Consider the following 15392-nt stretch of genomic DNA (forward strand, 5'->3'; position numbering starts at 1 on the left):
CTTTAGGAATCCTGCCCAGCAGTTTTCTCAGCTCTCTGGGACACCCAGGCAGGAGAGAGGCTATGCACATAAACATCCTCCAGTCCCTGCCTTGGGAGCAACATGGTGCAAATGGTGGGGTAAGGGGGGGACCCATCCTCTGTGCTCCGGTTACCTCTTTGGTCACAGGGGTCTCCATGCAGCACCCTGCCAGCGTAAGCTGCAGCGGCTCACTGCCCTGGATGAAGCACTGCACGCCCTAGTACTGGGTGGCCTGGCTCAGCTTAGAGGGGTGGAAGGTCACAACAAAGGGGACATCCATTCCTGGGGAGATGTAATCCTTTGTGGGGCTGATGGAGAAATCTGGCTTGAAGCTCTCAACATCCCACTTAAACCTTTCCAAAGAAAACACAAGGACAGGGAGGAAGGATTAGCAATCGGAGGCTGCAAATGCCATGTGCTGTTTCTAAGCCTCCTTTCCCACAGGATCTCAGGCATGATGCTGAGCCACCTGGCAATAAGGCTTCAGAGGCTGGGTAGGACTCAGCTGCACCCATCTGTAAACAAGCTTTTGGTTGCATCCCTTGCTAACTTCTAGGGCCTGACTACACAGCCTTGGCTACACAACTCTCCAGTGGGATGGAAAAGCAGACAGGAGCAAGCTGGCTAAGTTACAGCTCCATGCAAGCCTCACCCAAGCTCTCAGCCCTCAGAGAGGACAGGTTTCTGCATTACTTGACTCCTATGTCGCCCATGTTCTGCATGATGATGCGCTGGGACATGTAGATCTGCTGCACCACCGCTCCAAAGCCGAGGTGTTCCCGGTCCAAGCTCACATGGATGCCCTGGCAGGAGCCCTGCACTGTGAACAGGGAGTGCACCCGGCCACTGCACTCCAGCATCACTTCTTCGCTGAATGGCTGGATGCGGCATTTTGGGGAGAAGATCACCTCCACCTTACAGGTGTCTCCTTTGGGGCTTCAGACTGAGTTTGCTGGTGGGGTTCAAGCAGAGAACCTGCCCAAAGAAACGAGGGGAGACTACTTCATCTCGCAACCAAGCTGTGAAACCTCCATTGCTAAAGTCAGAGAAGAATCTTCCGATTCCTGTTCCATCCCCACCAACACTGCCCCAACCCCATTCTCTCTCCCGTATGCATTCCCAGGTACCAAAGGTGCTTTCCTGTGGTGTGTCCACCTGGCTGTGGTGAGCTGAACTATGTCTTCTAAAGTAATTTCTTGTAAGCTCCAAGAGAGCTGTAATTCTTAAGTCTTTAAGGATTCATTTACCTCCCTTACTTTTCCAGATCTAAAGCACATGGCTGCATCCTGATGTAGTTGTGTCTAAAATTCGTTAGAGGAAGTGTACCTTCTCACTTCTGGCTACTAGGTGTGATAAACGCAGTCATGATTCATGTCAAAAATAAAATGTAGTGTGATAAAAGTGTAATTGTTATGCCTGTGTGTATCTGGGACTTGTATCCCAGTTGTGGTGAGTGGGCGCGTGTGGTTCTCCTTTGAGACAATGTGATGACTTCCCCTTCCCCTGAGGCAATCGCTGCTTGGAAAAGCACGCCAAAGGAGATAAGGGAAGCATGCCAGGGAAAGCCCGCCAAAGGAGACAAAGACCCTGAGATTTGAAAAAGTGCGCCAAAGGAGAGCCAATAGGAGGAGAAGGCATACCCTGACGACTCAAAGGGGAAAGAGCAGGACGAACACCCGCGAGAAGAGATTGGTCAAGTTCTGGGCATAAAAGACGCTGCTTTTAGGACTCAGGTGTGCGTGTGGTGGAACTAATTGAGTTCTCCGTGCACCCAGCACTGTTTTTGCTTATTGTTTCTCAACCTAAATTGATTGAACCCAAAATAAAATTGTTTTAATTGTTATCGTTTATAACATAGGGGATCCCCAACACCTCACTCAGATGAGGTGTTCACATCACATCTGCTGGTGGAGCAGTCCCAGCAGGGAGGACAGGACAGTGTACAGGCAGCCAGGACAGCATACAACTGTAATTAGCTACTAGCTCCTGCCCAGAGCAGCTCACAGCTACCTGCAGGCACACTAAAGTGCTCTCCAGTGAAGGAAGGGGCTTTACCCCAGCTTCTTGCAGCTCGGGCGTGGTGGACATGATGCTGAGCTTAAAAGCGAGAGGGGCAGCACTGTTTTTTGCCATGGTGACAATCTTCTTCACTGTCTGTCATGGGATCGCGATGCCGTCATATACCGAGGGCAACGCCGAGTGGGGAGGCGCACCGCGCATGTGCGACGCCAAGGCTGCGGTACCGATTTTTGGCCGCCAGGTGGCAGCAGCAGCTGGCTACCAACCGGGAGGCTGCAGTACCCAATTTTTTTCTCTAGACGCCAGCATCGCTCCACCCAAACTACAGGCAGCGCATGCGCAGAATCGGCTTGATGCCTAGGGGCGGGGTTTCCGGCTACGTACGCATGGGCTACGCATACGGCCCCGGGAGGTGGTTCATTGCCGGCCAGTGCGGCGCCCTGGAGCGGCCGTGGCGGTGCGGGGTCTTCGCCGGGACCCCGGAAGACTTTCGGGCCGGGACGTGCGGCTGCGCACTGGGTGAGCAGGGCGCCTGGGGGCCGGTGGGCAAGCCCGGGCGCGGCCGTCGGGAAGCGGCCGGCTGGGGGGGACGTGGCGGGCCGGCGTTCGGCAGCGAGCGCCTGGTGGCGGCGGCGGGCGGGCTGAGGTGGGGCTGAGGTGGACGGCCCGGCCCGGGACTGGTGCGGCTGCCGGCGGTTCTCGTCTCCCCGGCAGTGGCGGTGGTCAGCGGGCTGCTCACGGTGCTGCCTTTTTTTTTCTCGGAGCCGCGCCGCTACCTCAGCGAGGAGGCGAGGCGGGGCGGCCCCCGTGCTCCCTTGTGGCGGCGGGGCCCGGGAGGGGGGTCGGCCCGCGGCGCCCTGCCGTCCCCCCGCCGCCTCCGGGTGCCCGGGCAGCCGCTGCAGCCGCCGCAGCTCTGCGCGGGGCTTTGTCTTTCCCCCAGCCGCTGGCCGGGGGCTGGGGCTGCCTTGGGGCCTGCGGTAACGCTGTCGCAGGGGGGTGGCTCAGGAGCTTCTTCCCGCCCCTGCGAGTGGGCATGACAAAAAAGCCGGCAGCGGAAATCCCCCCCCGCCCCGCGGTTGCTGTCTTTCTTTAAAAAGTATTACAAAGGGCAAGCGCGAGGAATTGCTGGTGCCTCGTGGTTACGCAGCCGGGCCTGCTGGGCGTTTAAGCCATCGCGTCCAGTCAGTAGCATTATTTTTCTAGTTTGTAAATGAGCCTGAGGTTTAAACCCACTTACATTTCTGTATGGTGGTGTACTTGGTCAGAGAGCTCAGTCGCACTGACAGAGCTGGCACAGAGTTCCCTTGGGACTCCGGACTTCACTGTCTTGTTGAAAGGCTCGAGAGCCTGCTTTGGAAGTCACTTGGCAAGGCACAGTTTTGCCATGATTTTGGTATTTGAATTGTGACTGTAATGCCACGCCATGTATGTCTGCTATAAGGTTCATGTGAACAAGGGATGGCTGTGATATGGAGAAATAGTGTGAAATGGGGACGCTTGACACCGACTGTGATTGTGTATGTCCACTCAGGAATGTGGGTATGGTGACTAGTCATGGGTGCGGTGTCTGGTCACATAGGCACACAGCTCTGAGGAGACAACTACAGTTTTTGAGGAGACGCCTGCCCTTCTTCCTCTAACAAAGGGGCTATTAAAAAGAGAATGAGAAAAAGATGAGAGAGATTCCAATGCTATCTAGAGGGAGGGAGTGCTAAGTCTTCTTGCTGGAGAAGATCGGATGGTCACGGATGGTCACAAGAACATGAATCACCTACAAACCTGCAAGACCACCACATTCCAGGAAACTGACTGATAAGCTAATTAACATACGAAGCGGGGTTTAGGTAATGAATATGTATAGGCGTTAATTGAATATTCATTTGTTTCATTGTATAAATGTGGGATGGTTCGTCACTTCGGGCATGCACGCTTGTGGAGGAGCGATCCCCCGTGCATCTGCGCGCAATAAACATACCTGCTTTATAACTTTCGAGTTATAGAGTTTAATTCCGCACGTCAGCTGATTTCAGAGCATTTTAAGCACCACGAACTCTTGAAGAGTTTATAGGATGCCAATCTATTACAGATATCTGGCAGGTGAGGCAAGCTCCTGTTTGTTATAGTTGGTAGTTTTGCGAGGCAAGTCTTTGCCTAGTCCCTCTGAAATTGCAACAAGGACTCATGGCTGCATTTCGGGAGTAAAGCTGCCGAGTGGATGGGCTTTTCCTACAAGAAATCAAGCAGCTGTTCTGGCAAAACTTGACTTTGGTTGCATCTTTAAACCCTAGGAAGATGACTGTCCTGGTTGTAGCTGGGATGGAGTTAATTTTCTTCTTAGTGGCTAGTCAGGTGCTGTGTTTTGGCTGTGATGTGAGAACAATGCTGGTAACTGCACTGATGTTTTTAGTTATTATTGCTGGGTGATGTTTATACCAAGTCAAGGACTTGTGGGTTCCTTGGGCCCTGCCAGCCAGAGGGCTGGGGGGGGCACAGGACACTGGGAGGGGACACAGTCAGGACAGCTTCCCTGAAGCAGCCAAAGAGGTATTCCATACCGTGGGACACTTGGAGGGTTAGCTGGGGGCAGGGAGGGGCGGGGAATCATTGCTCGGGGCCTGGCTGGGCATCTGTCAGCAGGTGGTGAGCAGTTGTACTGTGCATCACTTGGTGTTGGTGGGTTTTTTTCCTTTTCTCTTCCTTGGGATTTTACCCTTTTCTCCCCACCTCTCCATCCTAACTGTTGTTTTGTTATTATTGCTGTTGTCCTTATCTCTTTATTCTGTTTAAATTATTAAATTGTTCTTATCTCAGCCCTCGAGTTTTACATTCCTTTCTGATTCTCTTCCCCGCACCTCTGGTTGGGGGGGTTGGGGGGTGGGGGTGGTGAGGGAGCGGCTGGGTGGTGTTTGATGGCCGGCTGGGGTTAAACAATGACAGTCTGTTTTTTGGAGCCCAACGTGGGGCATTGAAGGGGTTGAGATAACGACAGGTCTAATCAGACTGTGTTAGATTAAATTGTTTGCAGTAGTCATTGTATTAAATTAATAGGCTACAATGCTGGCTTATCTGTTTTTGAATTTGCTGCCCAATCTTTACATCCTGGTAGGCTGACAAATGGGACAAGCAGTTGGAGGAATGAGCCTCTCTCCAGGGAATGCTCCAGTGACTTGAACTTTTAGCCTAAACTATCATCTTACTGCATTTACTTTGTGTGTGTTAATGCTTACCTGATAAATGTATTTCAGTTGATTTATCAGTTTAGTTACAAGTCGGAGTAAGTGGTCCTTGGCTATACATAAACCTCTCCTCTGCTTTTTTAACGTGTTGTGTGTCATAACACTTATTGTTGTACTTCAATACAAACCAGGAACGATTCTGGTAGTGTTGCAATCTAACGGTAATACTGCATCGTCTTTTCTTGTCTGTGAAGAGAAGGGAATCAAGCCGACTGTCGCTGTTCCAGCAGGCAGGGTGGACACCTGAACAGCTTTGGTCTCAATGCCCAAGCCTGGGCCCAGCCCAAGAAACGACTGTCTGCTTCAGTAATTTGGCCATAAGGTATTAACTGGTTGTGTGGCAAGGCGCCTAAACAATACTGTCTGTTCTTCACTTTGGTATGTCTCATCTGTAATGGATTCTTAAACATTGGGTGTTGCAGGAGGCTTGGAGAGGCTGGGCTGGTCCCTGGCTGGCAGGCCATGCCCTGTGGCAGGGGCTGGGGTCTGCGGGCGGGCAGAGCTGCAGTGTGCAGGGGCGCAGCCCGTCCCCCGCTGAGTCACTCTGCCGGCTGCTCCGGGGAGGCTGCTTTGGGCAGCGCTTTTGCTTTTGTATTCCTCTTGCTGAGAGGCAATGTTTTGTTTTGTTCTCATGAGATTTTGTCACGTTAGCTTTAGGCCCATTTCCCACTTATTAATTAAAACCTGGTCTGTGAAGGACTGGGGCTGCCCTTCTCTCACCCCTGCTGTGATGTCATGTGCAGATTTTGTATGTGAAGTCTCTGCTCTGTCATCCGAATCTTGAATGAAGATACTAAGCAGACTAAAGCCCAGGGCTGACCCCTGTTCAAATACCTGTCTTGTTTGACAGTCAACTGTCGAGAATTTGGCTTCAAGTGCAGTATTTTGCACACCTGTTCAAGCCGCCCGCCTTATGGTAATTACAGCATGACAGGATTTCCCTTGTTTGCTTATAGGAAAGTTTCATGGAATAGGGTTATGGGGCCTGAAAAGGTTAGGATACAGTCCATCCCCTGCTTCCCTCTTCTTCACTGATCTAATTATCCTCTTAAAGGAGTTAGAATGGTATGCCACTACTGGCTCTTGGAAAAAAAAATAAAATGGTGACTGTTTTCTAGTGCTGTGTTACTTTTTAGGTGCTTGTACATTTGTTTTGGTGTCCCATTCTCCTGCCCTGTGGTTCATCCTGATATCTTTTCATATTGAGTTGAGGCCGACCAATGTGTCCCTCACTGCTGCTCCTTTCACTATAGGAGCAGGCAGATAGGGCAAGTAAGAAGCAGCAGTAAAAGTGCCGAGCAGAGGATTTGGTTATCCCTTTCCCAGCCATCCCTTTGATTTGCTTTGTGACTTACTCTCTGCTCCTTTATTACCTCTTCTTTAAGAAAAGATAGGTATTTACCACACTGCCATAATGTGAGTTTTAATTAACCCACAGCTGAACAAAGCAGACCAGACCTAGCACAGATAGTTCTGTCATTCGTTGGCATGCTTCATTGGCATGCTTTAGGCACGTAAAATGGGAGGAGGTTTACCCTGGAGACTTTTCTTCTCTAGTTGTTCAGCCTCTGGCGGCACCATCTATCCATCGCCCACCTCAGTCCTACCTTTCATTTCAGGGCTGTGCAGATTATCAAGGCATATAGGTTGTGTGAGGTCTTGATTTTCGAGCCTTGCTTCTTTGGAGGAGATGTCCTTGTCTGCACAAGGGGTGAGGCATGTGTCACTGTAGACCTCCACCAAGAGCTGGACACCTGGCCATCCTGACATGAGGTGTCTTGAAATAGATCTGTATCAGTCATGCTAGTCTATACATGTGCAAGACATTAGGAAGAGCTATAAGAAAGCAAAGGCAGCGTAGTCGTGTATTCTGCACATACACACCACACACCGTGGTGTTCTAAAGCAGCCTTCTGCTTTCAGCCTCCCAGGCAACGTTACTTTACAGGACTGTGCCTTTTTGTGATGGTTCCCAGGCTCCTTCAGTCTCTTACGGAGCCCTTCTTTTATGGATGGATGGGTTTTCTATCCTAGGTGGTGATCAGGGCTTGTATGTAAATCTGGAGTTTGACAGGTAATCTCCGTGGAGCAACAGTAGTGGGTAACAGGTAAACTGAAGCCTGAAAAAGGCAAGAGCACGCCGGCAGTTCCAGGCAGTGAGGCTGTAAAGAGGCTGTGTAAGGACACTGGTGATGACTAATCTGTTGTCCTCTCGAAATGCAGACTTGTGTGGTTTGCAGCAAAACAAAATAGCGTGTCAGCACAGGATACAGGTGCATTTCCACAAGTCATGACAAAACGAGCTGGTTTGCCTTTACAATTCATTTATCAAATCACTTCCTGTTCCCATTTTGAGGCTAGAGGCTAATGGTAAGTATCACTTCAGGAACACTACATGATGCTCAGCTCAAATGATGTTCAGTTAAAAAGCAAAACAAACAAACAAAAAAACCCCACCCCCACGAAACTGTAAGAGGGTCTGTTTTGGCTTGAAGAGTATTAAGCAACCTGGGAGGACAGCTGAAAACACTTTGCGTATGCCAAAGTGAACAAGAATTTGTGTTGCCAGTTTGGATTTGGGGAGTATACAGAGATGTTAATGCAACAAATCAGTCCTCAGTTCAGAACTTAGATGCTCATTTGCCTGGGGGGGGGACGGGGACGGGGGAGGGACATGACGACCCTCCTTTACTTTCTTTGTATTTAATCAGTGGAAACTGCTAGCTGGGAATCGATTTGGGGATCAGATCCAGAAACACCTTTCTCTGAAAGGCAGCAGTAACAGCAGTTCGGTAGGAAGGATAAACAGCTGGATAGTTTGATCCCAAGCATGCTTATAGGTGTCTTCTGACACTGAATATTGGTCTAAGACCCAGATTACTAGAAATGCTGTCCTTCCAGGCTTTGATAATAATCTAAATGTTTCTATAGGTTTTCTATTAATTAGGATACGTAGGGGTGTTTATTGACCATTGAGAAATAAGCTCAGTGTTTATCAGTCTTGCTGTGTTGTTGGCCGCTTCAGCTTGCTAGAATTTGCCACTTTTAATTTGAGGGCAGAACTCTGTGGTTTTTATGTCTATTCCAAGAATTCACGAGGGAGAATAAAAGGCTGTGTGTTGTTTTGAGGTGGGTTTTTTTTGTTTGGTTTGGTGTGCTTTTTTGGTTGTGATTTTTTTTTTTTTTTTGTTTTTTAAAACAAACCGCCTCAGACACGCTGTCATGTCTTAGTCACCTCCTCATTTGCTAGTTCTGTGCAAACGTGCTGCATTAAAATGACAGTCTCTCTCGGTCTGCCCTTACGGAGCCAAGGCAGTTACGGCTGTGATTCCAAAGAGAGGCTATGTCCTTTATTTCATTTGTTTCCTATTAGCTGTAACAGAGTCACTGGACAGCACTGAAGGATGCTTTACTCAATATCCTGTTGTGTTTTTATTTACCCGATTGCCTTAACGGCACAGAAACCATTAGGAACAGCCTTCAGCAATAAGTATTTAGACCCTGTTCAGAGCTTTGAGCACAGCCATGTGAGTTATCCACTCTGTTTCTCTGTGCTGCTTCAAATTTAAGTTTTTAGGGTAAATGTGGAGTGTGATCAAGTACATTTCAGAGCAATTCTCAGGCACTGCTTTTGGAGCCCGTGACAAAGTGCAAAAGTGAAATAACGCCTCCTGCACCGCTCATCTGCACGGGAAGCTGTGGGAACAGCACTAAGTGAGGGTTGAGGGCAGAAGGCTGGAGTCTTCTACTTCTTGCCTACAGGTAACAAGTCCCAGTAACTTGCCCCGACAAGGGGACTGGGGCTCTGTGGAGGAGTTTTCCCTGCCTGCCACCTCCAGTTCCCGTAGCCTCTGGGGAGGGACGGTTTCGGCAGCTCCCTCTGTGCTGACGCTGCAGGCAGCAGCTGAACCAGCTGTGGGCTGGAGCCTATGAAGAGGATCGGAGAAGCGTACTGAGTTTTCTGATGTCCCATCCCCAGCTAGGTGCTCCCTTGTTTTTGGACCAAGGGCTCTGGGGATGAACTGTGCTGAACTCTTTACAGTTTATTGAGCCTCCTGTGACCAAATGTGGCAATGACCCCGCTTTATTGAGGCGAAGGATGTCTGATGCTAACTAGTCACATCCAGTGGAAGCCTGTGGGAGTTAACATGGGCATAGAGAGCTCTTTAATCCAGTGCTTGGTGGCACCAACTGCTTTCATTTTGACTTAAATGAGACCAGGCACTTGGAATGCACACTGCAGAGATGTTCCACTTACAAGCAAAGCATTTGGCATTTTCGCTTTTTAAAAAAACTTAACAGGCAGTATAAATAAAGGAAGCGAGCTGAATTGTAAAAAAAATTAAAAAAATCAGTGAAGCTATCAAGGAACTATGTGTACCCTCTAGAAATTCAGCTAGCGAACATACCAATGGGTGAGATTTGTGCATTTTTCTTGGTGGAAAAATATTTCTGCCCTGTGAGCCCTGAGGATGGCTCTGATAGCAGGGAGAGGCAGTTTCTATCACTGTGCAGAAGGGTGATGCTTCTGCTTTCCTGGCTGGGTTTGGTAGTGCTGTCAATGGTGATTGTGTGGCTCTACCAAGATCAGTCATTTGAAATGTTGCCACTTGTTATGTATAATTGGTGGCTCTGGTCTGGTGGGAAGCTAGATCTACCGTTCACGCCGTGTGACAGGCCATCAAGACCATGTGTCAGACTGGTTATGCCTTTACTGGTGGCTATAGACAAATAGAAAATCAGAGGGCAAGTGCTGCTCCTCACGTTCGCTCTTTCCACCTTTTTGCAGGCTCCATGAGAGAGCACCTAGTTGTGTTTGAAGCATCTGGGAGTGAAGCAGACATGGCTTTGCCACCTCCGTCAGGATCTCGGAAGGGGAAAATAGCAAGAGAAGCTACCAAAGCCCCAGCAGAATTGGGACAGGGGAGATGGGAGCCCTCAGTAGGGTTGGACATCTGGGAATTGTGTGCCAGACAAGTACAGAATAAATGCTACATGTGAAGCAAAGACACCATAAGGTGAGGAGTGTGTGAAGGGCGTGTTTGTATGGGAAAGAGCAGTCTGATGGCACAAAAGGAAAACTGGTTGAACACAAGGATAAAATAAGTGAAAACATAAAGCAAAAGCAAGAAAACAAAAGTAGTAGGTAATGTTTATTTGGAGGGGAGTGTGTGTGTGTAAATCCCAAAGCTTAGGAACAGCTTGCAATTTCTAAAAAAACACCCCCAAAAAGGGCAGGACAAGGGGAGAAAAAAGAGACTGGTCTAGGAGAAACATGTAAGACCAGGGAAAGAACCTGGAAAGGGCATGAGGTTTAGCGTAACTTTGAGTTGTCACTAGCAGCAGGGATGTCCACTGTTAGCCTGTATAAATGTGTGATCTAGTAGTGACACGGCCTCTCCTCTTTCTCCTCTCGGTCCCTGTGCTCCCCTAATACATCTGCCTAGTCTGGGCTCGCGTCCTGCCCCATCGCCAGGGTGTTTGTGCTGTGGCCAGGCTGAAGGGTTCTTGGTTTCTATTGTGCTTGTGGCAGTTCACTATAGTACAAATAATGGATATAAGCTAATCATTAATGTAAGCTATGTTGTCATAGGGACACTGAGTGGGAGAGGAAATTCACTTATAAAGTAGAGATTTTCAAAGAAATTATTTACCAAAGAGCTTTCTTTGTTGATGTGTTCTGTACCTTGGAAATGAAGACAGACTGTTAAAGAAAAACTCGAGTAAAACAAGAATAAAAGAAAAACAACTAAGAGGTTGCTGTGCCATGTGCACGCTATTGCCAAACAAAGAACTTCAAACTTGATGACAAAACTGTATATAAGCTTGCATGATGAAATCTGAAGTTGGATAAACACAGCTTGGTTTTCATTTATAGTCTAGTGCTTGTAATCTGTCCAGCATCATAAAGATCTTAAAGCTGAGCCAAGTTTTACGAGACCTTGGGTAAGTTATAGTTTCTGAGGGAAACCATACAAAAAAGGATGGGCTTTCATGCCAAAGCAGACAAAAGTTAGGGTTTTGACTGTGTTGTGCTTCACGTTTCAGAAATAAAGGCTAAGCTCAAAGTAAAATAAAACTGGGACACTTCTGGCCAACAAAAGAAAGTTAACTGGAGCTGCTGCTTGCTTGCTGCTTTGTTTTTGGGTTTGTTTCTTTTTTGTTTTTGTTGTTGTTCTGACAGTCTGTAGTCTGCCTTTGTGGTTTTTTTTGTACTTCCCACATTGTCATAAATGAAAACGGAATACAGATTCTGTTCTTCCTTTTGTTTTCTTGTTGACAAACATCTGGAGACTCTGCTTCTATAATAACTAAGCCTTAGCAAGCAGGCCTTCCTCTACAGTGTCTCTTGGGAGTGGTTATATTACTACTGGCTCTGCTTTAGAGGAGGAAGACAGCTCAACTTGTGTTTTCCTGTTGCAGATGTCCTGGAGAAGGCCATGCATAAGTGCATTCTGAAGCTGTTGAAGAGCCATATTGAAGCGATGTTGAGAGAGTTTCATACTGCAGATGGTTCTTGGAAACGACTGAAGGAAAACCTTCAGTTGGTGCAGCAGTGGAATCCTCAGGAACTGGGCGTGTTTGTTCCAACACCAGACTTTGTGGATGTGGAAAAGATGAAAGTCAAGTTTGTGACCATGCAGAAAATGTATTCACCTGAAAAGAAAGTCACGCTGCTGCTGAGAGTTTGCAAATTGATTTATACTGTAATGGAGAATAACTCGGGTATGGTGCTTTTTGTGGTTCAAGGTCATTGTTTTTCTAAAGCTGGGGTTCTTTTTTGGTGGAGGAAATGAGACCACCTGATTCTGCATGTTTGTTTCCTTCTCCTGGAGCTCTTGTAGCATCTCCTTGCCCTTTTGAGAGGGATTCTTCCTCTCTGCTTCCTTCCTGATATCTCTGCATCTGGCAGCACATCTTACAAATCCAGTGTGAAGCAGAGTTGTGAAGCGGCTTAAACAAAAACCCCAGCCACCAGCTTTGCTTAACTGTAGGCATTTGAAGTTGGCTGTCAGAAAGGCTGTCCTGTAAGCCTGGAATTTGACCCTGGTTTGAAATTAGTATTTTCCTGGAAATAGTAATAAAGGATACACCCAGTATTTAGCTGTAGTAATTCAGCAGTGTGTATGCAATATGGCAATTACAAGGGCTCTGTGTTAATGGCTGGAGTCAAGCAGGCCCCGATCCAGTGTTTTTGGTTTGCTGTGCCTCTGAACGTTCTCATTTGGACAGTTTCTTTGTGTTTTTGCAAGAGAAATAGCATCTATTTCTATGCTGTAGCAGGAGTCCCAAAGTGACCTTGAAACATAGATTGTGAAATGGAACCACAGACCAGTTAAGACCTGCTTGATTAGGCAGTGGCACAATTAAAACGCTTTGCTGGACAGCATGAATTCATAGGTGCAGCTCTGTTGCCTGACGTCTTATCATACACTGCCGTGGCAGGTCACAAGCTACGGTGAAGCAATGCTGGTAGTAGTGGGAGATTTTTTTACCTAAGCGTAAGCTGCTGCAGGTGGTTGGCAGTTTTCTTTCGAGCGCTGAATCTGCAGCTGGGCTCCGTGCCGATCAGGATGCTTGCTTTCTTTTGAGATTTGAGGTGAATGGTGAAAGCTTGTGGCTGTAAAACACCCCCAGGCACTTTGGCAAGATTTGGGCAGGAGCTTAAACCTGGCTTATTTCTGTGCAAAATCCTGCATTTTAAAATGGATATAGGAATCTTTGCCCAAAGTGATGTAAACTTTGTTTTTTTTCTCCATACTGTATTATCACATTGAGTAAGGTATTCCCAACATGCAAAAGAAAAGTACTGAGAGGCTGCTGGTGAACCATTGTACTGAGGGGCTTGGGCTAAGATGCAGCAAATGCTCCTTGGGTTGTCTTGCTTTGTCCTGTAAAGTTTTAAAATGTGGCATCAAGCCAGCACCTGTTTCCAGTGCCTGCTTTGTCCTGTAATCTCAGCCAGATAACAGTGTAATACCTGGAGGGTATGTCTTAGCTGGTCTGACTTTCAATATCAGCCCTTCAGTCCTCTGGAGTTTCACCACAGTTTAAATTGGCTCCTGATCTTGATGTTTCAAGTGACCATCACACCGCTTCTGCAATGAGGACAGTTTGGCCAGACCCAGAGTTCTAGCCACATAGCGTTTTCTAAAGAGAAAGTTTAAATGCGATAAAAGGAACACAGACAGACCTAGGTACAGCAGAGCCTCTGTGTGTTCCGTGCTGTCGTTACCAATGATGCTTCACCAGCTAGTTGGGAATTACGTGAGGCTTTGCTCACTGGTGTTTTTAACCATGCTCCGTGAAGGAAATGTGCAGAGTTTTCATGTAAAATCTAATAGGCTTTTATATGCAGGCTTCTCTGCTGGGTTTCGGACTCAGGAACTGATACTTGTGGCTGGATCCTTCCAGAAAGGGGACATCGTCCGTGCATGTATAAAGAAAATGCCCATTATCTCTTAGCCACTGACAGAAGTGCAGGTGGAGGTCAGGCCAGACTGGCATGGCTGCCTTTTGTGAGTTCACCAGTTGAGCTGACGCCAAGGTGAGCCCAGTCTTTAAATTCCCTTGCGTGCTTCAAGGTCTGCATCATCCAATTTGTGCTCGTTAGAAGTACAGGATGAAGCTGGACACTGCCCACCAAGTGTCAGATGATGCTCTCTTTGCTGCACATCTGTAATGAGAGGCTCTAGAGTAATACAAACATACTGGTCAGTAAAGGCAGCAAAATAACACTTTCCTTTCAAACACCGAAAGTGGTAAAAGGGTGTGATTTGTCTATCGCTGCCTGTGTTCTCTTTGACCCAAGGAGGCTGTATGGAGCTGATGACTTCTTGCCTGTGTTGACATACGTGCTAGTCCAGGGTGATACGCTGGAGCTGGATACTGAAACTGAATACATGGTGGAATTGCTGGATCCATCTTTGCTGCATGGAGAAGGTAATCAACTTATTTCTATTAGAACTGTGTGAAGGGATGGGGAGGGAAGGGGGATTCTTCGTCGCCTCGTTTGAGTAGAAACCCTTTTGACGGAGTCATGTAGTCGGTGATGTCGGTAGTGTAACAAGAGAACCTCGTAACTATTTCCACCTTAAAATAAGAGAAGGCTGGTTAGCTTGCAGAGTTACAGCCCCAAGTGACCTGGGAATCTACTGATGTATATACTGCCTTAGGAGGGAGTATGTTGTTTTCAGCCAAGAAGGAGGAGGCGTCATGAGTTAGCAAGCAAACCTAGGCTGTGCAGGTGCCAGCTGTGGTTATCCTTCTGTGCCTGAAAATGTCCCGAGAGTATGTATGGGTCTGCAGCGTTCAATTGAGTGGTGAGACCTGGAATGGGACCCGGGTTAGGTGCTTGTAAAAACTTCTGGGGGAATTCTCTGCCCCTCTGGGGAAAGTGCTTTTGAGAATGTTGCCCCCCTTAATGATCCTGGTTTATGCCCAATACTTGCTTCTCACAGAGTATTTTTATGAGGCCTAGGAATATGTTTCTTAAGGCGCTCTTGAACGATGGCTGAAGTCTGCTAGAGGCAAGGAAATCTCCCTCCTTTCTGTTTTCACGGTGGTGGTTTTAACAAAGAGGTATTCTGCCAGCCCTTGGTAGGCCCCAGAATCTATCAGTTTATGAGGAAGTTTCAGAGGTTCTTGTGACCAAGCTCAGCTGTGAGTTTTAAGTATATGTGTATATGCCCCATTTCTGCCATCTCTTGGGTTGCTGAAATTGCTGTATCCTTTTACATGCCGATATGTGTGACAGAACTGTGCCAGGTTTCCTCCGGTTCAGTACTAGTCTGTTCCCTGCTTTGTGTGCAGAGTGCATTGTTCAGGAATCTTAGGACAGAAAATACTTGAGATGTGAAGCTGGAGATAATTAACATGCTGAAAGGCAGAAATATTTACTGGGCTGTTAAGTCATGTTGTTTTTAATGTAGCAAAAGTTGTTCATCTATTGGCTGGCCCTGTCTGTGGCACTAGCTAAACTATATGGTGCAGGAAAAATTTAGTGCTTTGGGGTTGTGCGGTTCAAATGTAAATGTATTGTCCGATTTGTCTGGTGGGTCTTGCGTGTCTTCCACATATTGAAGTTGTCACAGAGCTGAAAGTGAGAGGATGCTG

At 47.6% G+C, this 15392-nt stretch overlaps 2 protein-coding genes across 2 annotated transcripts in view; both read left to right on the forward strand.

The window, feature by feature from the left end:
* Positions 1-2277: 2277 nt before the first annotated feature.
* On the forward strand, positions 2278-13751 carry LOC308061772 (ras and Rab interactor 2-like). Its single transcript, XM_080382210.1, has 3 exons — positions 2278-2559; positions 11700-12002; positions 13636-13751. Exons 1-3 carry the CDS (start codon positions 2376-2378, stop codon positions 13740-13742), a joined length of 594 nt encoding a protein of 197 aa, XP_080238336.1. The 5' UTR covers positions 2278-2375; the 3' UTR covers positions 13743-13751.
* Positions 13752-14096: 345 nt separating this feature from the next.
* Positions 14097-15392, forward strand: part of LOC308061762 (uncharacterized protein) — a 28029-nt gene continuing 26733 nt past the window's right edge. The window contains exon 1 of the mRNA XM_080382182.1: positions 14097-14218. Within this exon, the coding sequence (XP_080238308.1) occupies positions 14180-14218 (39 nt within the window). The 5' untranslated portion in view covers positions 14097-14179. The remainder of the gene's footprint in view (positions 14219-15392) is intronic.

The sequence above is a fragment of the Falco punctatus genome (genome assembly GCF_963210335.1).
Source record: "Falco punctatus genome assembly, chromosome: 4".
NCBI lineage: Eukaryota > Metazoa > Chordata > Aves > Falconiformes > Falconidae > Falco > Falco punctatus.